This window comes from Camponotus vicinus, unplaced genomic scaffold (assembly GCF_025532165.1).
Source record: "Camponotus vicinus isolate PSW18456_S1 unplaced genomic scaffold, iyCamVici1.0 SCAF_6, whole genome shotgun sequence".
NCBI classification, from domain to species: domain Eukaryota; kingdom Metazoa; phylum Arthropoda; class Insecta; order Hymenoptera; family Formicidae; genus Camponotus; species Camponotus vicinus.
This window is the reverse complement of record NW_028141978.1, coordinates 13,109,735-13,132,884: the sequence shown is the minus strand read 5'-3', so window position 1 is coordinate 13,132,884 and position 23,150 is coordinate 13,109,735. Positions and strand designations below refer to the sequence as shown.

The 23,150-nt window shown below is 29.4% G+C and overlaps 3 protein-coding genes across 3 annotated transcripts; all 3 read left to right on the top strand.

Moving 5' to 3' along the window:
- Positions 1–862: 862 nt before the first annotated feature.
- LOC145973938 (uncharacterized) lies at positions 863–5,741 on the top strand. Its single transcript, XM_083103634.1, has 9 exons — positions 863–1,006; positions 1,375–1,488; positions 1,653–1,770; positions 4,096–4,357; positions 4,497–4,613; positions 4,682–4,772; positions 5,197–5,324; positions 5,448–5,580; positions 5,691–5,741. The coding sequence occupies exons 1-9, from the start codon at positions 863–865 to the stop codon at positions 5,739–5,741; spliced, it is 1,158 nt and encodes a 385-aa protein (XP_082959760.1).
- A 2,813-nt stretch (positions 5,742–8,554) lies between these two features.
- On the top strand, positions 8,555–12,643 carry LOC145973937 (uncharacterized). Its single transcript, XM_083103633.1, has 9 exons — positions 8,555–8,698; positions 9,099–9,212; positions 9,374–9,491; positions 9,709–9,970; positions 11,348–11,464; positions 11,535–11,625; positions 12,095–12,222; positions 12,348–12,480; positions 12,593–12,643. Exons 1-9 carry the CDS (start codon positions 8,555–8,557, stop codon positions 12,641–12,643), a joined length of 1,158 nt encoding a protein of 385 aa, XP_082959759.1.
- Positions 12,644–13,746: 1,103 nt separating this feature from the next.
- On the top strand, positions 13,747–22,710 carry LOC145973935 (uncharacterized). The gene is made up of 9 exons (XM_083103630.1): positions 13,747–13,890; positions 14,298–14,417; positions 14,560–14,677; positions 15,034–15,295; positions 15,437–15,550; positions 20,879–20,969; positions 22,083–22,219; positions 22,376–22,508; positions 22,660–22,710. Exons 1-9 carry the CDS (start codon positions 13,747–13,749, stop codon positions 22,708–22,710), a joined length of 1,170 nt encoding a protein of 389 aa, XP_082959756.1.
- The last annotated feature ends 440 nt before the right edge of the window (positions 22,711–23,150 follow it).

Here is a 23,150-nt window from a genome sequence, read left to right as displayed (position 1 = left end):
CCATCGTATATTGGTACTCAATTATGGTAGATCATGTTATATTTCAAGATATTGAAATTATATAAACAAAAAATTTTATCAATTAAATAAAGAAAATAGTAAGAACTCTATAATATATAGTATATTTTATCATCGATTTTATGTAATTTGTATATTTAAAATTTTTTAAATTTCAATAATTAACATATATGTTGTAAAATTAGAAAATTTTGGAAAAGCGAGAGTATATTCGTAAAATGATATTGCCAATGACTACTTCACGAGATTGATCTATTTAGCTTCTAGAATATCTCAATCAGAATCTTATCAATATCTTAATCGTGCCAAGTATTATCTTAGAATTAAATGATTCCGTATGTACAAATCTATTATCAATTAATTTCAAAAAATAACACTGGCTTTAATAGAGATCCGAAAAGCTCAAAATTGAACATTCCTCTCCAAGTAAGCGTATGTTATGAATGTGCAATATAAACTGAAACATAAAATTGTGATATATAAAAAAGTGACGATTACGCGTGCGCGACTTTCGCATCAATAATCATCTCAACGAATATTTTTTATTCTTTTCTTATGGGAAAAAGACATTCGCTTAATTTTGTCCCTTCAAATATCCTCCCTTATCGATCGCGTAATTAAAGACTATATGAAAAACACTGTTCAGAAAATGCGACTATTCTGATCTCAAGGTAGTATCTTATGCCATCGTCTTGTATTATACGAAATTAAGTAATTTGTGCTAAAATTTACACTAGAGGAGAAAAATAAATAATAGTTGATCGATCAATGGGAAGAAGAAGGGATAAGCGTAATTCTTCTCAGTTACTTTATCAGTCATATACGTCTCAGTCCTCGCAAAGAAATGATCAACTTGGAGACTGAGTATTTTAATCTGAATAAAATTCTTTTGCTCGCTATTGGTTTGTGGCCTTATAAACAATCGAACCTCACTCGACTTCAATTTATTTTCCTGTCTAGTATTTTGACGACAAATGTTATATTTCAGGTAAGTTCCAATAATAAATCATAATAATTTTATCACATAATGAATTATTACAAAGCAATATATTTTTTCTCATATTTATAAAATTTCAATATGACAATTTAAATTAGCATGAAATTGTTATGTTATGTAATTATATTATAATTGAATATAAATTATAATTTTTTGCTTATAGTTCAAATACATTTCCTCAAATATTGTTATTATTAATAGAATTCTATTACAAATCATGTTATCAATTTTTTAAGAAAGATTATAATATAAAATACATCATGTATTTGTGACATTATCTATGTTTTTGTATATGCGCGTATGAGATATAAATAAATAATTTTTCAATGTAAACTTGTAAATAAAATTATTGTTTGCAGTGTACGATATTTCTTTCACAAAGATGTACTCCGGATCTCATCATAAAAGTTCTAGCTTCCGTATTCGTCTTTGCTCTCTTTGTTATAAAGTACAACATGTTCTCTGTTGAAGCTGTAAGTTGATAACTTACAGAGTTGAAGACTTATGCATTTGGTAACTTTATAAATTGATAATTTATTCCTCTGACGGGATAAACCTTCTTATCGAATAAATTTTTACGCTGTTTTCTGGCGTTGTTATGTACAAAAACCGATATATAAAGTTATTAAAACAACAGATGAAGGATCTATGGGAGCAACTACTGCATGTATATAATGAATTAAAAGATAAAAATGAAATTGCTATTATGCACGAATATGGATGTAATGGCAAACGTTTTACCATTGCACTTACAGGTAAGAATATCCTTTTTCATTTGCAAATATTTTACATTTTCTCCTTAACAAGAACTGTTAATATTTTATTTCAAAATACCGGAAAATTGATTTCGACATTCCAATAGATTTCGAAATTCCAATTTTTTGATTACATTTATTAATTTATTATTGATTCTCCTTGGAATTACAGAAACTGTAAATTTGTCTTTCAATTTTCTTCTTCTCGTGTGCGCATTTATACTAACTTATTTTACTTAATTTATCTTATTTTATTTTATCTTAATATATTTTATTTTAACTCTTATCTTATAACTATTATTACATTTAATTTATACCTTACTAATTTCTTCGCGTATGCAACTTTCTCTTACATATAAAACATCTTTCATTTCTATATCTTATTTCCCCTTTTTCATCCTTTAAAGATTTTCATTATTGTTTACAATTCTTATTGTATCTCCATTCTTCATCCTCACTCTTCCTCATTTTATCGTTCATTCTTTGTCTACCTTTGTCATCCCTTCATCTTTTGCCAATCTCTATATGTATATAATCAGTAATAAATGGCTTTCAATAAAATATAAACATAGATTACACAAAAATAAGAGGAAAAACTTTAAAAAAGATATCAGGGTCGAATTGTCTTGACCTTGACATATGTTGTCAAGGTCACTGTCCTGAGTAACATTTAAGAGATTTTAGCCGTCGCTCGTTGATTATTAAAAAGTTATTAACAAAAGCGTATATACAATATGCGACTATACGAATTACTAATCAATGTTAATTTGACTTCTAAGAGCAAAGCGAGGTCCACCCCACATCATCCCTGAGTCAGCGCGAAACGAGGTCTATATTATATAATTCCACATGGCTTTGCGTACTTTCCATACGAAGCGAGGAACCATAGATTTCGCACTGACTCAGAGGTGTGGGGTAGACTTCGTTTCGCATGGAAAGTTGCAAACCCATGTGGAACCATACAATAATAGACCTCGTTTTGCGCTGACTCAGAGGTGGTGTAGGGTAGATCTCGTTTCGCATGGAAAGTTAAAATAACCTTGACCTTTTTAGAAATCAAATCAACATTGCTTAGAAATTCATATAGTCGCATGTTGCATATTATTCGTGGAAATTCTTTCGTTAATAACTATTTAATAAACAACGAGCGACGGCTAAATTCCTTTGAATGTTATTCAGAACAGTGACCTAGACAACATATGGCAAAGTCAAGACGATTCGACCCTGATGTCTTTTTCTAAAGTTTTCCCAAAAAAAAGATAATATACATGGATATATTTTATATATAATAATATACATGTATTTATATTCGATTATACAGTGTCCCAAAAGTCCCGGGACGGTCGAATATTTCATAAACTATTCACTTTAGAAAAAATGTTTCGGACAAAAGTTGTATGGCTTAAAGGGGGCCATAAGATGGTGGCAATGACTTGACCTTGGAGAGTCATTTGAAGGTCACGTGAAGGTCACCGTCAATTTCTTAAATGGAACCCCTTATTTTTTATTGCATATTCTTGTAGCTTTTGTCGAGGGCTTTCCAAAGCACTATAATAAAATATTTTTTTCTTAAGTACTTTGTGAGTTATAAGGCTTGAAATCATTTCTTAATTTTACATGAACCGTAAAATATCTTGTAAAATATTCATTTCTCGATTATCTTACCTTAATACTTTTATGTACAAAATAATGAGAGGAATCAATTAGTGTAAAGAAAACACATAGTTATTTTTAAGAAAAAATATATAATTTGCAATTAACAGTTACATATTTTTTCTTAAAAATAACTATGTGTTTTCTTTATATTAATTGATTCCCCTCATTATTTTGTACATAAAAGTATTAAGGTAAGATAATCGAAAAATGAATATTTTACAAGATATTTTACGGTTTATGTAAAATTAAGAAATGATTTCAAGAATTATAACTCAAAAAGTGGGGGGGGAACTTGAGGGAAAAATATTTTATTATAGTGTTTTGGAAAGCCCTCGAGATAAGCTACAAGAATGTGCAATAAAAATAGAAGGTTTTATTTAAGAAATTGACGGTGACCTTCACGTGACCATCAAATGACTCGCCAAGGTCAAACCATTGCCACCTTCTTATGGCCCCCTTCAAGCCATACAACTTTTGTCTGAAACATTTTTTTCTAAAGTGCATAGTTTATGAAATATTCGACCGTTCCGGGACTTTTGGGACACCCTGTATATAGATACTTTCTCCAGTATACATATGCATTTAGATGTAAGATAATGTATAAATCAATTTAGAAAATTTGTATGGCAGAAATTTAAATAACAATTCTACTTTCTAACACTTTCTTAGTACTAATCGCTATAACTACAATGATTCTTATCGTTGCATCATTTTGGTCAGATATTTTGAACATTATTTTACCAACAAACACATCAAGAGCACATCACTTACTTATCATGACAGAGTATTTGATCGATCAAGAAAAATACTATTATTTCATAGTACTACATACCATTGTATCAGTTTGCATCGGAAAAATTGCTGTATTAGCCATAGGAACAATATTGTTTACGTATCTTCAACACGTTTGTGGAATGTTTGAAATTGCCAGGTATTGATATAAATGTAAAAATGATCGTAAAAATTCGGATAATTTGTTACTTTCACACAAAGCAATTTAAATTTAGTCGAAAATAATATTCCGTTTTATAAATGCTCGTGTATAATTACAACAGAAACATTATTTATAGTTATCGTATCGAACGTGCAATGAGCATCGATATGTTACAAAATATTAATCTTAGAAAACAAATTTTAATAATCAAGGGTTTAATTTGTGCTGTGGATATTCATCGACAAGCTATGAAGTTTGTATAAACTTGATAATACACGTGTGTGTTATATAGGCATATTATATTAAATTTTCATTTTGAAGATTATCGAAACATGTGCAATATAGTTGTGAAAGAATGATGTACTGTTTAATAGCATTTGGAGTAACATCGGTGAGCCTCAATCTGTTTCGAGTAAGTTTTTTATTTTATTGTTAAATGTACTATTTGAACGATCTTTCGATACTTAAAATGTACAAAATACGGCTATTTCACTATATTATGTGATTTTATTATTATTTATTATTATTTATTTCTTCATTAACTACGGCAAGTATCGATGAAATAAAAAAACACGAAAAAAACAGTCATTATTTTCCTCAATTATTTTTGATATGGAACGACTCGAGTCTATTATTTTTTTTTTATTACATCAATAACACATCTCTTTTGTAATTTTTTGTTCAAATTTTTCGAAATTATAACGTGGTACAGCACAAAACCATAAGCGTAGTTAGCGTTAAGAACGTTAAAAATTGTAAAATCCTCTAACCTTTGTTTGTAAAAATTTAAACTGTGTTATCAGCCTGAAACGTTAAATTGATTCTAAACTTTACAGCTTGCTTCATGTGAAGAAAAACTTATAATGCCCTTCCTATGTGCAACTCTCTCTATCATGTACATGTTTTTAGCCAATTATATTGGTCAACTTATAACGAATCACAATGATCATGTATTTGTTACTGCGTAAGAAATGTACCTATCTACTCTGCACAACACGCATAATGCTAAAATTTATTAATAAAAACCCATTTCGATGCATATGAGAGATTTTATCGATGGCCATGTCACTTATAATTCATTTTCTAGGTATAATGTTCAATGGTACATAGCTCCATTGCATATACAGAAAATAATATTATTTCTGTTGCAAAGAAACTCGAAAAACTTTACTTTGAGCATCGGTGGATTGTTTGTTGCATCTATAGAGTGTTTTGCTACGGTATGGGAAAAAAGATAATAAAATATATTTAAAGTTTACATATATGATAAAAATGATAAATACATTAAATAATAAATGATTATAAAAATTATATATATATTTTATTTTAGCTAGCGAAGACCTCAGTATCTTATTTTACAGTCATATATTCTACACGATGACGAAACTATAATGATTTGAAGTAAATGAAATCGGTAAGAGGGAATACAGTTGTAATAAAGAAATTATATTGTTCTCATATACACTCATTTGCAAAAAAAATCACGCACCATGAAGAAGGTGTCGCTTTGCTGCAAAACTCGGCCTGCAGGTATGTTTGAAGCAGATATGCGAATGATTAGAGTTGTGACGCGATTAGATGAGCGGGCTTGCCGCCAGAGAGCGAAACAGTACTTCGTGTGTTGCAATTCAAAAAGGCTCTCGGAGGCTACTTGTCTGTAGTTTTCCTGTTGTGGAGAGATCTTTGATCACTGGACATGCCTTTAAGACGCAATCGAAGGGAATTCGCTCAGTTAACAGAATTTGAGAGGGGCCGCATTATTGGAATGCGAGAAGCTGGATGGTCGCATCGACGAATTGCCCGGCACCTAGGCCGTTCTGACCAAACTGTTAGGAGGTGTTGGGATCAGTGGGTGAGTGAGGGTACTCACACACGGCGACCGGGCTCAGGACGCCCTCGACAAACCACTAGTAGACAAGACCGTCTAATCCTCCGACAAGCACGAATACTTCCAACTTCTTCGTTGTCAACCATCCAGAGGCAGGTGGCACCATCGTTACAAGTCCCAGTCTCTGCCAGTACCATTTCAAGGCGCCTTGCTGAAGGACATTTGGTTTCACGGCGCCCATTACATGTGCTACCATTGACACCCACGCACTGTCGCGTCCGTTTGCAGTGGTGTCGTTCACGAAGGAACTGGACTGCTACGGAATGGAACCGAGTTGTCTTCAGCGACGAATCCAAATACAGTATGGCCAGTAACGACGGCCGTGTTCGTGTCTGGAGGCTTCCTGGTCAGCGCCTCAATCCTGCCTTTTTTGTCGAGCGCCACACGTCCCCCACAGCTGGTGTTATGGTCTGGGGAGCCATCGCATACGACAGCCGGTCTCCCCTAGTAGTGATTCGAGGGATAATAACAGCGCAGCGATACGTTCAGGACATCCTGCAGCCACATGTGTTGCCTCTCATGGCAGGGCTCCCTGGAGCCATTTTCCAGCAGGATAATGCTCGGCCGCACACAGCAAGGATGTCACAGGCATGTCTCCGCCAAGTTGCTACACTACCTTGGCCTGCACGGTCGCCAGATTTATCGCCAATAGAACATGTATGGGACCATATTGGACGCCAACTTCGACAACCTACCAGTTTGCACAATCTAGAGATCCAATTACAGCAACTGTGGACAGATATGCCGCAGGACACCATAAGAGACCTGTATGCCTCTATGCCGGCCCGTATTACATCTTGTATCCAATGTAGAGGTGGCCCAACAGGGTACTAGAGCCTCCTTTCATGTGTTCATTTTTTCGCAATAAACTATCCTTTTGCTCCGATGTTGTAATCATTTACTTACATTAACGTTGCAATCACACATACAAAGTTTTCTTCGATTCTGACAATTCCTTCATGGTGCGTGATTTTTTTTGCAAATGAGTGTATCATGTACTGAAAAGACATAAACTTTTATTTTTAACATGCAATTTAGAATTGAAGGATTTCTCATGCATAACAAATAAAGCAATAAAATTATTTAATTCCAGATATCATTGTGCATTATGTACAACAAATTGGAATTTAATATGACGTGTATATCAAGTACAATAAAGTATATAATAAATATTTGATTAGTTTATATTACCTTCAATCATGATATCTCATTAAAATAAATATAATATAATATTTTATAATATTTCATCGTGGCTTATCATTTTAATAAAATGTACAGACTAACACCCATTAAAATAATTTTTAATTTGAAACAAAATATATTAAAAAGAATTTTGACATATACACGTACGCAAATTTATATTTTATGTGAATTATTAACAGATGTTTCGTTATTAACAGATGATTTTCATGATAAGTCTTGTTACCGTATTTGTTAAATTGCCATCGTATTGGTACTCAATTACGGTAGATCATGTTATATTTCAAGATATTGAAATTATATAAACAAAAAATTTTATCAATTAAATAAAGAAAATAGTAAGAACTCTATAATATATAGTATATTTTATCATCGATTTTATGTAATTTGTATATTTAAAATTTCTTAAATTTTAATAATTAACATATATGTTCTAAAACTAGAAAGTTTAAAAAAAGCAAGAGTATATCTGAAAAATGATATTGCGAATGACTTCTTCATGAGATTGATCTATTTAGCTTCTAAAATATCTCAATCAGAATCTTATCAATATCTTAATCGTGCCAATTATTATCTTAGAATTAAAAGATTCCGTATGTACAAATCTATTATCAATTAATTTTAAAAAATAACACTGGCTTTAATAGAGAGATCGGAAAAGCTCAAAATTGAACATTCCTCTCCAAGTAAGCGTATGTTATGAATGCGCAATATAAACTAAAACATATAAAATTGTGATATATAAAAAAGTGACGATTACGCGTGCGCGACTTTTGCATCAATAATCATCTCAACGAATATTTTTTATTCTTTTCTTATGGTAAAAAGACATTCGCTTAATTTTGTCCCTTCAAATATCCTCTCTTATCGATCGCGTAATTAAAGACTATATGAAAAACACTGTTCAGAAAATGCGACTATTCTGATCTCAAGGTAGTATCTTATGCCATTGTCTTGTATTATACGAAATTAAGTAATTTGTTCTAAAATTTACACTAGAGGAGAAAAATAAATAATAGTTGATCGATCAATGGGAAGAAGAAGGGATAAGCGTAACTCTCCTCAGTTACTTTATCAGTCATATACGTCTTAGTCCTCGCAAAGAAATGATCAACTTGGAGACTGAGTATTTTAATCTGCATAAAATTCTTCTGCTCGCTATTGGTTTGTGGCCTTATAAACAATCGAACCTCACTCGACTTCAATTTATTTTCCTGTCTAGTATTTTGACGACAAATGTTATATTTCAGGTAAGTTCTAATAATAAATCATAATAATTTTATCACATGATGAATTATTACAAAACAATATATTTTTTCTCATATTTATAAAATTTCAATATGACAATTTAAATTAGCATGGAATTGTTATATTATGTAATTATATTATAATTGTATATAAATTATAACTTTTTGCTTATAGTTTAAATTCATTTCCTCAAATATTTTTATTATAATAGAATTCTTATTAATAGAATTCTATTACATATTATATTATCAATTTTTTAAGAAAGATTTTATAATATAAAATACATCATGCATTTGTGACATCACCTACGTGTCTGTATATACATGCACGCATTTAGAAAAATAAGAGATTTAGAGAAATAATTTTTTAATGTAAACTTGTAAATAAAATTATTGTTTGCAGTGTACGATATTTCTTTCACAAAGATGTACTCCGGATTTCATCATAAAAGTTCTAGCTTCCGTATTCGTCTTTGCGATTTTTGTGATAAAATACAACATGTTTCGTGTTAAAGCTGTAAGTTGATAACTTACAGAGTTGGAGACTTATGCATTTGGTAACTTCATAAATTGATAATTTATTCCTCCGATAAACATTCTTATCGAATAAATTTTTACGCTGTTTTCTGTGGCGTTGTTATGTACAAGAACCAATATATAAAGTTATTAAAACAACAGATGAAGGATCTATTGGAGCAACTACTGCATGTATATAATGAATTAAAAGATGAAAATGAAATTGCTATTATACACGAATATGGATATAATGGCAAACGTTTTACCATTGCACTTACAGGTAAGATTATCCTTTTTTATTTGCAAATATTTTACATTTTCTCCTTAACAAGAACCGTTAATATTTCAAAATATCGGAAAATTGATTTCGACATACCAATTGATTTCAAAATTCCAATTTTTTTACTACATTTATGAATTTATTACTGATTCTCCTTGGAATTACAGAAACTGTCGTAGAAATTTAAATAACAATTCTCTTTTGAATACTTTCTTAGTACTTGCCGCTATCAGTACAATGGCTTTTATCGTTGCATCATTTTGGTCGGATATTTTAAACATTATTTTACCGACAAACACATCAAGAGCACATCACTTGCTTATCAAGACAGAGTATTTGATCGACCAAGAAAAGTACTTTTATTTGATACTACTGCACGCCATTGTATCAGTTTGCATCGGAGGAATTGCTACATTAGCGATAGGAACAATGTTGTTTACGTATCTTCAACACGTTTGTGGAATGTTTAAAATTGCCAGGTATTGGTATAAATGCAAAAATGACAATAAAGACAAATTAAACTAGAAAATCTGGTAAGAAGGCTATAAAGAGCCAACGCAGTTGTAAGGCGTGAAATTTTTTTGAGGACGTTCACTTCAAATCAACAATCCATTCTTCTTCAGTATAAATGATCTTAGCGTCTTTATTATCAATGTTCCGTATGTTAAGAACATATCTGAGCGCTTTCGGCCTTGCGTCAGAGATCTTGATGTTAAGCTTTCCTACACTGGAATAAACAATTTGCGCCGGTTTATTAAAGTCGGTAAGGATTGTTTACGGAAAGATTCACGTAACAATATAATTTATAAGATCAACTGTAAAGATTGCGATGCGTCTTACGTGGGACAAACGGGACGCTTATTAAGAACAAGGATTAAAGAACATAAAAGAAATCTTACGTCCGTCATTACGGAACATAGAGCGTTGAACCATACTTTTGATTTTGAGGGTGTGGAGGTTTTGGATGAAGAAACATTTTTAGGGAAAAGATTAATATCAGAGATGATCTATATTAAACGCCAAAAGAATGGATTGAACCTCCAGTTCGACACATTAAAATTGAACACATCGTGCTTGTCGATAATTGAAAACCTATCTGAGATCTAATTTGTTTTTGCCCTCTGCTTTTATTGGTTTGTTTTTATCGAATACGTTCCGATGCCTTTTTGTCGTTAGTGTTTGAATGTTCGGGCACAGTCGATCATGTGCTTGTTGAGTGTCCGTGTCATCTTTGTTGGTCTTTTCACTGCTGAGTAAGTTGCCTCTGACTTGCTGAACTTATTACTTTGCCTTATAATTACATTTTGCATTATTTTGGTAGTGCATCGCTCTTTACGATTTGCACCGCTCAGAGTGTTGCTTGCATTGGACTCTTTTGTGTTGGACCAGCCTTGATGAGCTTGTGGAACTCTCCGCGACTTTGTATGTATGTGACTATGTAACTTCTCTTTTCGCATTTGTCACTATTATTGCGTTTTTAGTATTATTGCATTTGATTCCTGTTATAATTTTTGTTATTAGAATCACTGAAGAAGACTCGAATTGAGTAAACGTTTGATAATAAAGACGCTAAGATCATTTATACTGAAGAAGAATGGATTGTTGATTTGAAGTGAACGTCCTCAAAAAAATTTCACGCCTTACAACTGCGTTGGCTCTTTATAGCCTTCTTACCAGATTTTCTAGTTTAATTTGTCATTTCTGAGAGCCTTTAATTTTATATTTTATTTTGACAATAAAGATTCGGGTAATTTGTTATTTTCAAACAAAGCAATTTAAATTTAGCCGGAAATGATGTTCAGTTTTATAAATGCTTGGGTATAATAACAGTATTAGTACAGAAACATTATTTATAGTTATCGTATCGAACGTGCAATGAGCATCAACATGTTACAAAATATTAATCTTAGAAAACACATTTTAATATCCAAGGGTTTAATTTGTGCTGTGGATATTCATCGACAAGCTATGAAGTTTGTATAAACTTGATAATACACGTGTGTGTATTATATAGGCATATTATATTAAATTTTCATTTTGAAGATTATCAAAACACGTGCAATATAGTTGTGAAAAAATGATGAGCTGTTTAATAGCATTTGGAGTAATCTCGGTGAGCCTCAATCTGTTTCGAGTAAGTTTTTTATTTTATTGTTAAATGTACTATTTGAACGAGCTCTCTCTCTCTCTCTCTCTCTCTCTCTCTCTCTCTCTCTCTCTCGATACATAAAATGTACGAAATGGTTATTTCACTATATTACATAATTTTATTAGTATTTAATTCAATATTCCTCATTAAATACGGCAAGAATCGACGAAATAAAAAAGACACGAAAATAACAGTCATCCTTAATTTTCCTCAATTATTTTTGATACTGAATAACTCCAGTATATTACCTTTTCTTTATTATGTAAATAATCACATCTCTTTTGCAACTTTTTGTTCAAATTTTTCGAAATTATAACGTGATACAGCACAAAACCATAAGCGTAGTTAATGTTAAAAACGTTAAAAATTGAAAAATCCTCTGTCTTTTGTTTATAAAAATTAATTTTTAATCTGTTTTCAGTGTGAAACGTGAAATTAATTGTAAACTTTTCAGATTGCTTCATCTGAAGAGGAACTTATATTGCCCTTCCTATATACAACTCTTTCTATCATGTACATGTTTTTAGCCAATTATATTGGTCAACTTATAACGAATCACAATCATCACGTATTTGTTACTGCGTAAGAAATGTACTTACCTACTCTGAACAACACGCATAATGCTGAAATTTATTAATAAAAACCCATTTCGCGATACATTTGAGAGATTTTATCGAGAGCCTTGTCACTTATAATTCATTTTCTAGGTATAATGTTCAATGGTATATAGCTCCATTGCATATACAGAAAATCATATTATTCCTGTTACAAAGAGACTCGAAAAACTTTACTTTGAGCGTCGGTGGACTGTTTGTTGCATCTATAGAGTGTTTTGCTACGGTATGAGAAAGAAGATAATAAAATATATTTAAAGTTTACATATATGATAAAAATGATAAATACATTAAATAGTAAATGGTTATAAAACTGATACTTATATATTTGATTCTAGCTAGCGAAGACCTCAGTATCTTATTTTACAGTTATATATTCTACACGATGACGAAACTATAATGATTTGAATTAAATGCAATCGGTAAGAGGGAATGCAATTGTAATAAAGAAATTATATAGTTCATATATCAAGTATTAAAAAGATACAAACTTCTATTTTTAACATGAAGTGTAGAATGGAAGGTTTTCTCATGCATAGCAAATAAAGCAATAAAATTATTTAATTCCAGATATCATTGTGCATTATATACAACAAATTGAAATTGAATATAACGTGTATATCAAGTACAATATAGTATAATAAATATTTAATTAGTTTATATTACCTTCAATCATGATATCTCATTAAAATAAGTATAATATAATATTTTATAATATTTCATCGTGGCTCTTATCACTTTAATAAAATGTACAGACGAACACTCATTAAAATAATTTTTAATTTGAAACAAAATATATTAAAAAGAACTTTGACATATATTAACATTTATGTTGTAAAATTAGGAAGTTTATAAAAAAGCAAGAGTACATCTGCAAAATGATATTGCAAATGACCACTTTACGAGATTGATATATTTAGTTTCTGGAATATCTTAATCAGAATCTTATCAATATTTTATTCGTGCCAATTATCAACTTAGAATTAAAATTCCGTAGAAAAATCTATTATTTATTCGTTTTAAAAAATAACACGAGCTTTAATAAAGAGATTCGAAAAGCTCAAAATTGAACATTCCTCTCCAAACGTAAGCGTATGTTATGAGTGAGCAATATAAACTGAAACATATGAAATTATGGACTATAAAAAAAATGACGATTACGCGTGCGCGACTTTCGCATAAATAATCATCTCAACAAATATTTTTTATTCTTATTTTATGAGAAAAAGACATTTGCTTAATTTTCTTCCTTATTAAATCGATTGCACAATTAGAGTCTTTATTCCCAGAAACACTGTTAAGAAAATGCGAATATTCTAATCTAAGGGTAATATCTTATGCCGTCTTGTATTATATAAAATTACGTAATTTGTGCTAAAATTTATACCAGAGGAGAGAAGTAAATAATAGTTGATTGATCGATGGAAAAAGGAAGGGGTAAGAGTAATTCTTGTTGGCACTTCGTCACATACATCTCAGGCTTCACAAAGAAATGAACAACATCAAAGCTGAGTACTTTAGTCTGAATAAAATTCTTCTGCTTGCTATTGGCCTGTGGCCTTATCACCAATCAAACTTCACCCGGTTTCAATTTATTCTTCTGTCTAATATTCTGACGACAAACGTTATATTTCAGGTAAATTTTACACAATAAGTTATAATAATATTTTCAAATTATTTAGCAATAATAAATTATTGCTAAATATTTTTGCAATAATAAATTATTGCTAAATAATTTCCTATGAAACTTAAAAATCAATTTAGATTAACATGAAATTATATATATATGTATATTTGAGAAAAAATTAAAACGTACACACATAAACAATTAATATTAAAACATACATATGTATATATAATTATGTATACAAGTACATTCTAATTCTAAATATTTCCATTATAAATGGAATTTTGTCATGATAGTAACAACTTCTTACAAAAGCAGTCATATAAAATTTGTATATCCATATGCATGTATAAGTATGTGTGCTCACATTAATAACTTTTTTAATGCAAATTTGTAAGTAAAATTACTATTTGCAGTGTACAATATTTCTGTCACAAAAATGTACTCCGGATGTCATCATCAAAGTTTTAGCTTCCGTATTTTTCTTTACCCTCTTTATAGTAAAGTACAACATGTTCTATATTAATATTAGAACTGTAAGTTAATAACTTACAGAATTGAAAAGTTTTATACAGTTGATAACTTTATAATTACTGAATAAAGTTGGTGAATAAGTTTTTCCGCAATGCTTTTGACATTATATATTATGCAAAAAATAATATAAAATTACTAAAATAGGTAAAGAATTTATTAGAACAACTATTGTATGCATGTAATAAATTAAAAGACGAAAATGAAATTGCTATTATAAATGAATATGGATGTAGTGGCAAATGTTATACAATGGCACTTACAGGTAAGAAAATCTTTTAAAATTTACTTGTTATACTTTTTTCTTAATACGCAAAAATTATTAAGATTTCACTTTGAAAAATTTCGACACATTACAATAGTTTCTCTGTGCACATAATAATCCAAGGCACATGTTTTTAAATCTCGGAAATAATAGAAAAGTTAACAATTAAATGCGAGATAAAAATTGATCACAGATTGATTAACTGAAAATATTAATGTTTCAATTATTGTTACTATTGTACTAATGTATATATGTTATATACATGAGAATGACATAATATATAAGTCAATTTAAAGAATTTATATATATATAAGAAAAAATTAAATAATAATTCTGTTTCTCTCTCATTTTTTTAGTAATTGCCATTATCAGCGTAAAGGCTTTTATCATTGTGTCATTTTGGTCGAATATTTTGAACATTATTTTATCGACAAATACATCAAGATCACATCACTTGTTGATTATGACAGAATATTTTATCGATCAAAAAAAGTATTTTTATTTTATTTTGTTGCATAATATTGCATCATTTTGCATCGGGCTAATTGCAATGTTAGCGACAGGAACAATGCTTATTATGTATTTTCAACACACTAGTGGAATGTTTAAAATTGCAAGGTATAAACATAAATATGCTACAATAATTCATATAATTTATTATTTTCAAACCAATATATAATCAAAATTAACTTAGACTTAACTGAAGAAATGCTTCCATTTGGTAAATTTTCATATATGTAATTAAAATATTATTTATAGTTACCGTATCGAACGTGCAATGAACATTGATATGTTACAAAATATTAATCAAAAAGATATTTTGATATTCAAGGGTTTAATTTGTGCTGTGGATATTCACCGACAAGCTATGAGGTTGATATATACATATATATATATATATATATATATATATATATATATATACAGGGTGTTCAAAAAGTCTCGGACCGGTTGAATATTTCATAAACTATGCACTTTAGAAAGAAATATTTCAGACAAAAGTTGTATGGCTTGAAGGGGGCCATAAGATGGCGTCATTGGTTTGACCTTAAAAAGTCGTTTGAAGGTCACGTGAAGGTCACCTTCAATTTCTTAAATGGAACTCTCTATTTTTTGTTACTTATTCTTGTAGCTTATCTCGAGAGCTTTCCAAAACACTATAATAAAGTATTTCTTCATTGTACTTTTCGAGTTATGAGGCTTGAAATAATTTCATAATTTTACATAAACCATAAAATATCTAGTAAAATATTCATTTTTCGATTATCTTACCTTAATACTTTTATGTACAAAATAATGAGAGGAATCAATTGGTGTAAAGAAAATACATAGTTATTTTTAAGAAAAAATATGTAATTGTTAATTGCAAATTACATATTTTTTCTTCGAAACAACTATGTTTTTTCTTTACACCAATTGATTCCTCTCATTATTTTGTACATAAAAGTATTAAGGTAAGATAATCGAAAAATGAATATTTTACTAGATATTTTATGGTTTATGTAAAATTACGAAATTATTTCAAGCCTCATAACTCGAAAAGTACTCAATGAAGAAATACTTTATTATAGTGTTTTGGAAAGCTCTCGAGATAAGCTACAAGAATAAGTAACAAAAAATAGGGAGTTCCATTTAAGAAATTGAAGGTGACCTTCACGTGACCTTCAAACGACTTTTCAAGGTCAAACCAATGACGCCATCTTATGGTCCCCTTCAAGCCATACAACTTTTGTCTGAAACATTTCTTTCTAAAGTGCATAATTTATGAAATATTCAACCGGTCCGGGACTTTTTGAACACCCTGTATATATGGGGCATTCCATACCAAATCGGCCACTTTTTTAGGTTACCCCTTTCGATTTTTTTCAAAATTTCATATGTTTTTGAGACCGATGAAAAACGCGTTTATGAATTTTTCAAATTTTTTTGACCATCCGTTTTTGAAATATGATTTTTTTTCACAATTTGAGGTTTTTTTTTCAAATGCTCATAACTTTGCGAAAAATGCACCAATCGGATCATTCTTTTTTTGAAAATTTTCGTTTTTGAATGCTCTTTCATGAAAAAAATATTATTCTAATCTAAATTATTGCCTTCATCGTTTATTTTTAGTTTAATGCAAAAAAAGTTTTTTTTCGGGATGTATGCCCCCTTCGATTTTTTTGAAAAAATTCTCAAAAAAACTTAGATGGATATAAGTATTTTTAAAATTAGTCCGATCGTGGCTAAACGTTTAGTTCTATTTTTTTTCTTAATTCGAAAATTTTTATTTTTTTAAATTGTATGTTCTGACTCAATTTTTCTTAAGCGTATACTTGGATAATTATTCTTTTCCATAAGAAAAATTGTTAAATCAATATTCTCATTAATTTATTATGTACTTATTAATTTATTATTTTATAATTTAATCGAGTTGGAATTTATTCGTTTTTTTTTCAATAATCGCGCCATTTCTGTTTTATCATAAACATCTAAACAGCCATCTTTTGATCACATGATGAACTAAATTTAATTTTCATTCAGCCATATTATTTGGTTATATGTTTTTATGTTGGTATCGTCATCGCCATCTTCGTAGTACTATTTTGATAACCAGTAAATGTTATGCTATTTTAACTACCTGTTGTTTACATTGTAAAATTCTTTTTTAAGCGTTTTTAAATTGAAGTTTTAGTGATTATAGACTTTTTTATACAAAATTGTCACAGAAAGTTAATTTATTTATTCTATGGTTAAATTTATCTATAACCTTTTTTTTTTTAATTGACTGTTGATAATTCAAAGTGTCAAGTAACTTCGAGGTTACTCATTTTATAATGTGTAGGCTCTTGCCTTAGTATTAATAATTTATCATCCGTCTTGTGTATCTTTCATCTTACCAAGATGGAAAAGACTGTACATTTCGATCGTTGCTGTAACCCGTTCAATTTAGATAGACATAAAATTAAAAAAAGTCTACGATTAGCCTCTGAAGATATTCAGACCAAATTCGGGTTGAGTCGTTTTCATTACCTGTGCATTAATTGTCGGTATAGAATTTTAAAAGAGATCAAAGAGTCAAGCGAAAATAGTTCTCAAAATCGTAGTGGTACTGATAATAACAATGATTCTAGTGATGATAGTGATAATAATAATGATAATATTAGTATTGATAATGGTAATCATAATAATGATTCTAACGATAGTGAGCATGACAACAGTAAAGATTCAAATAATACTATAGCTGATAATAATGATCGTTACGAACTTGAAAAATCGTTAGGTAAAAATACAGTTTTTATTTTTTCTCAGTTACAGAATAAAATTCGTTCCTTTTAATTATTAATTAATTTTTTTATTTCGTTTAGGAAGTTTATCATTTCATAGTGAACCAACACCGTCACAATCAACTGCTTCTGCTTCAGAGGTTAGCGCTGAAATCCAGCTACCTCTGATTAACAAAGCATTACAATTACTTAATGAATCTCCAATAGCTCCCCGAAAATTAAATAATGAACGTTATTTATATTATAAAGTTAATCAAATCTGTCAAAATCTTAAAAATACATTTCACCTCGAGAGTAATGCACCGACAAATTTAGAGGACTGTGAAAGAGATTTTTTGAACTTACTAGAGCGATTGAAATGTAAATTTGACCACGATGACACAACAAGATCAGAGAAAATACAAATTTTGACATTGTTTCCTACAGAATGGAGTGTGAGGAAAGTCTCTGAATTTATGAATGCGTCAAGGCATATGGTAAATGTAGCAAAAAATCTGGTTGAAACCAAAGGTTTGCTTTCGAAACCTGAATCTAGATTAGGTAGTTTTTTCAGATTATTTCAGGTTTCTTGTATAATTTTCTTTTTATTTATCTAAAATTTTTTTTTTCAATAGGCCGTCTACTCTCAGATGAATTAAAGTCGAAAATTTTTAACTTCTATATTGATGACGAAGTCAGCGTTAATATGCCCGGTATAAAAGATTATATTTCAGTTCGCAATGATGATGGTAAACGGGAACATTTACAAAAACGTTTGATTCTTTCGAATTTGAAAGAATTATATCAAAAGTATCGCGAAAATTATCCTGAAGATAAAATTGGATTTTCTAAATTCGCTTCGTTACGTCCAAAAAATTGTGTTTTAGCAGGAAGCAATGGGACGCACACAGTTTGTGTTTGCATAATGCACCAAAATATGAAACTATTAATGCTTGGTAATTATAAATTGATTTTATTCACATTTTAATTGTTATATGTCAAATGATGAATTGTTTTTTCGTCCTAAAGGTTCAAATTTAAGTTCGTTAACTTCTCATCTCAAAAGGCCGTTAAATCACTACACTGATTGTTTTAATTCAGTTATGTGTGATAATCAATCATCAGAATGTTATCTTGGAACATGCAAGGCTTGTCCGGGAGTAAATGCACTAACTGATATTCTGCGTGACATTTTTGATCAAAATGAAATCGACACCATAATTTACAAATATAGGATATCAAAACCACGTACAAGTCTTGAAACAATGAGCAGTTCCTCTGATGATTTCATTGAAAAATTTAGTGAAGATTTGTTGACACTTCTACCGCATGCATTTATTGCTAAAGAACAAGCGAGTTTTATGAAGTCCTTAAAGATGTCATTAAAAGACAGAGAATTTCTCGTTGTCTGTGATTTCGCGGAGAATTATGCATTTGTCGTGCAAAATGCTGCTTCAGGCTTTCATTGGAATAACAATACATCTACTATTTATCCAGTGGTAATATACTTCAAAGAGAACAACGAATTAGTCCATAGAAGTCTAGTCATAATATCAGATTGTAATAATCACGATTCCGTTGCCGTGTATGTTTTTTCCAAAATTATAACTGATTTTATAAAAAGTATTAATGACAATCCTGATAATATTTATTATTTTTCTGACGGTGCACCGCAGCAGTTCAAAAACTTTAAAAATTTCGTCAATCTTTATTACCATAAAGATGATTTTGGAATTAGAGCAGAATGGCATTTCTTTGCTACCGCACATGGCAAAAGACCTTGCGATGGCATTGGTGGAACAGTGAAAAGGATGGCTGCAAGGGCTAGTTTACAGTTACCAGTGGATCAACAAATAACCACATCATACGAATTATATCAATGGGCATCACAACCAAATACTCTTCCAAATATTACAGCGAAATTTTCATCGTTAAAAGATTATAATGATGCTACTGAAGCATTGAATGATCGATTTAATAGAACGACAACTATAAAAGGAACTCAGAAACTTCATTGTATAATACCTAATGATAACGGTAGTTTAATTTTAAAACATTATTCAAATTCAATCGACTTTAAAATCCATAAATTGTTCAAGCGTCAAAGAAAATAAATATTTTCCATTACTTTATTGTTTGAATACGTAAAAACTTTAATTATTATCCTTCTTTTAGTTTTACAGTTAAGTTATAGGTAGTTCTTACTTTTTTTTTTAAATTCAATTACTATATTGAAAAAAATCGTAGAAAAATAGAATAACCCAAATGGCAAAGTGTTCAAAAATTTTCAAGATTATTAAATAGATAAATTTAAGAATAATTAATGGTTAAATTAAGTCAGAACATACAATTTAAAAAAATAAAAATTTTCGAATTAAGAAAAAAAATAGAACTAAACGTTTAGCCACGATCGGACTAATTTTAAAAATACTTACATCCATCTAAGTTCTTTTGAGAATTTTTTCAAAAAAATCGAAGGGGGCTTACATCTCGAAAAAAAACTTTTTTTGCATTAAACTAAAAATAAACGATGAAGGCAATAATTTAGATTAGAATAATATTTTTTTCTTGAAAGAGCATTCAAAAACGAAAATTTTCAAAAAAAGAACGATCCGATTGGTGCATTTTTCGCAAAGTTATGAGCATTTGAAAAAAAAAACCTCAAATTGTGAAAAAAAATCATATTTCAAAAACGGATGGTCAAAAAAATTTGAAAAAAATTCATAAACGCGTTTTTCATCGGTCTCAAAAACATAAAATTTTGAAAAAAATCGAAAGGGGTAACCTAAAAAAATAGCCGATTTGGTATGGAATGCCCCATATATATATATATATATATAGTGTGGGCGGGTATATGTGTAGAGAGAGAGAGCGAGAGCGAGAGAGAGAGAGAGAGAGAGAAAGGGAGGGAGAGGGAGAGAGAGAGAGAGAGAGTAACAAATTATTATTTTTAAAGATTGTCCAAATACTTCCTATCCAGGATTGAAGCAATGATGTTTTGTTTAATAGTAGCTGGAGTAGCCTCGGTGAGCCTTAATTTGTTTCGAGTAAGTTTTCTATTTTTCAAAATCTATTCTTTAAGTAAGTGCTCTATACTTTCATATGAAAATATATCGTGTTTCATTTATATTAAGTGATTTCGTTATAACGTTATACAATATTTATTAAGTACGGTTATCAAAATCGTCTATTTAATTGATATTATTTTAATATAATTTTAATATAATTTTCAAATGAGGATCTACCAAATATTTTTCAATGTATATTCGAATTTCAAGATTTTCAAAATTGCTAAATGAGATCAACATTAAAATTAGTAAATTCACCTAGCAGAATCAATGCAATAGTTTTCAAAATTAAAAAAATCCAATTTTGTCTATTTTATTTATTGATTTTGTTATGAGATTTACTTTTAATGACCAAAAGAAAATCCTTAAGTTTGAATAAAAATGTCGAAAATTATTTGACACACACACACACACACATTTTTACATACATATATTTTCAAATCCAAACTTACAATTTTTCCATAATAATTTTTCCATAATTTAATCATAAATATCATGTTAATTATAATCAGCACGCATAATTACTTTTAAAAGTTGAAAAAACTTTAGTAAGTAATAGAGTAAGATAGATAAAATTAAAAATAGATAACGAAAAATATAGATAAATAAAAATCTTTCTTTCCTAATCTAATAGTAAATTTTTCAAAATTATGAAATGATATAACAATTTGAAAAACGCCTTCAGCGTTACAAATATTAAGAATTAGTATTATCCTCTTTCTTACTCTCTAAAAGTGAATCAGTGTATTATCAATGTAATCAGTGCTGTACTTATAACTGCTTGTAATCAGTGAGTATTTACTGTTTTTCAGTGATAATACACTGATTCAGTCTAGTGAAAGTAGTATATATACTACTTTCACTAGCGTGAATCAGTGTATTATCACTGAAAAACAGTAAATACTCACTGATTACAAGCAGTTATAAGTACAGCACTGATTACATTGATAATACACTGATTCACTTTTAGAGCACTGATTACAGTGATAATACACTGATTCACTTTTAGAGAGTATGTTTAAATAAAGTCTTTTCTTTGTGAAATTATATAAATAACATAAAACATCAATAAATTCGTCTTAGATTTTTCAGGTTGCATCATCTACAGAGAATGTGAAGGAATTGATAATCCCCTTTCTATCTGCAAGTGTCACTATCTTGTATATGTTTCTAGCCAATTATGTCGGACAAACTATAACGAATCACAATCAACAAGTATTTGTTACTGCGTAAGAAATGTATCTGCAAAACATGCATGAAGACTCAAACCGTTACATTAAATGTAGAAATCAATACATGTGCATATCAAGCATGATGCTGAAGTTTACTAATAAAAAATCATTTTGCAGTATATTTTATCATCGATTTTACAATTCATTTTCTAGGTATAATGTTCGATGGTACGTAGCTCCCTTGTATATACAAAGAATGATCCTATTTTTGTTACAAAGAAATTCTCGAAACTTTACTTTGAATATTGGTGGACTGTTTGACGCGTCTATAGAGTGCTTCGCTACGGTATGAGAGACAAGATATAATAAAATATATACAATATGATATTTAAAATATATTTATGAATATATCTAAATATATCTAAACATAGCAAAATATATGTAATATATTTAATGTAAATGATAATCATAAATATATAAGATATTTTTTATTTCAGCTAGTGAAAACTTCAGTATCTTATTTTACAGTTATATATTCTACACGATAATGAGATTGTAATAGTTTGAATTATATAAAAGCACGATAAGAAAGAGTATAGTTAGAATAAAGAAACATTATTTTCGTATAATTGTTATATATACTAGAAAAATAAAAACATTTACTTATAACGTATAGTTTAGAGCGGGAAGTTTTCCCATGTATAGGAACATAATATATGGGAACAAAATTTCAAGATATTCATTGCACGTATGCAACGAATTGGAATTAAATATAACGAGTACATCAAGTACAATAACGTATAATAAATTTAATATTTCATTATTTAATATTACTTCCAATTGTGATATCATAATACCTCTATTTTTATTTAATATGATACATTTTTAAATAAATAGTACTCGTAAATTATTTGAGTTTAAAGTTTTCAATAACATGTATGTATATAAAATTAAAAAAAAATATAATTACGTAAAAATTATATTTAAT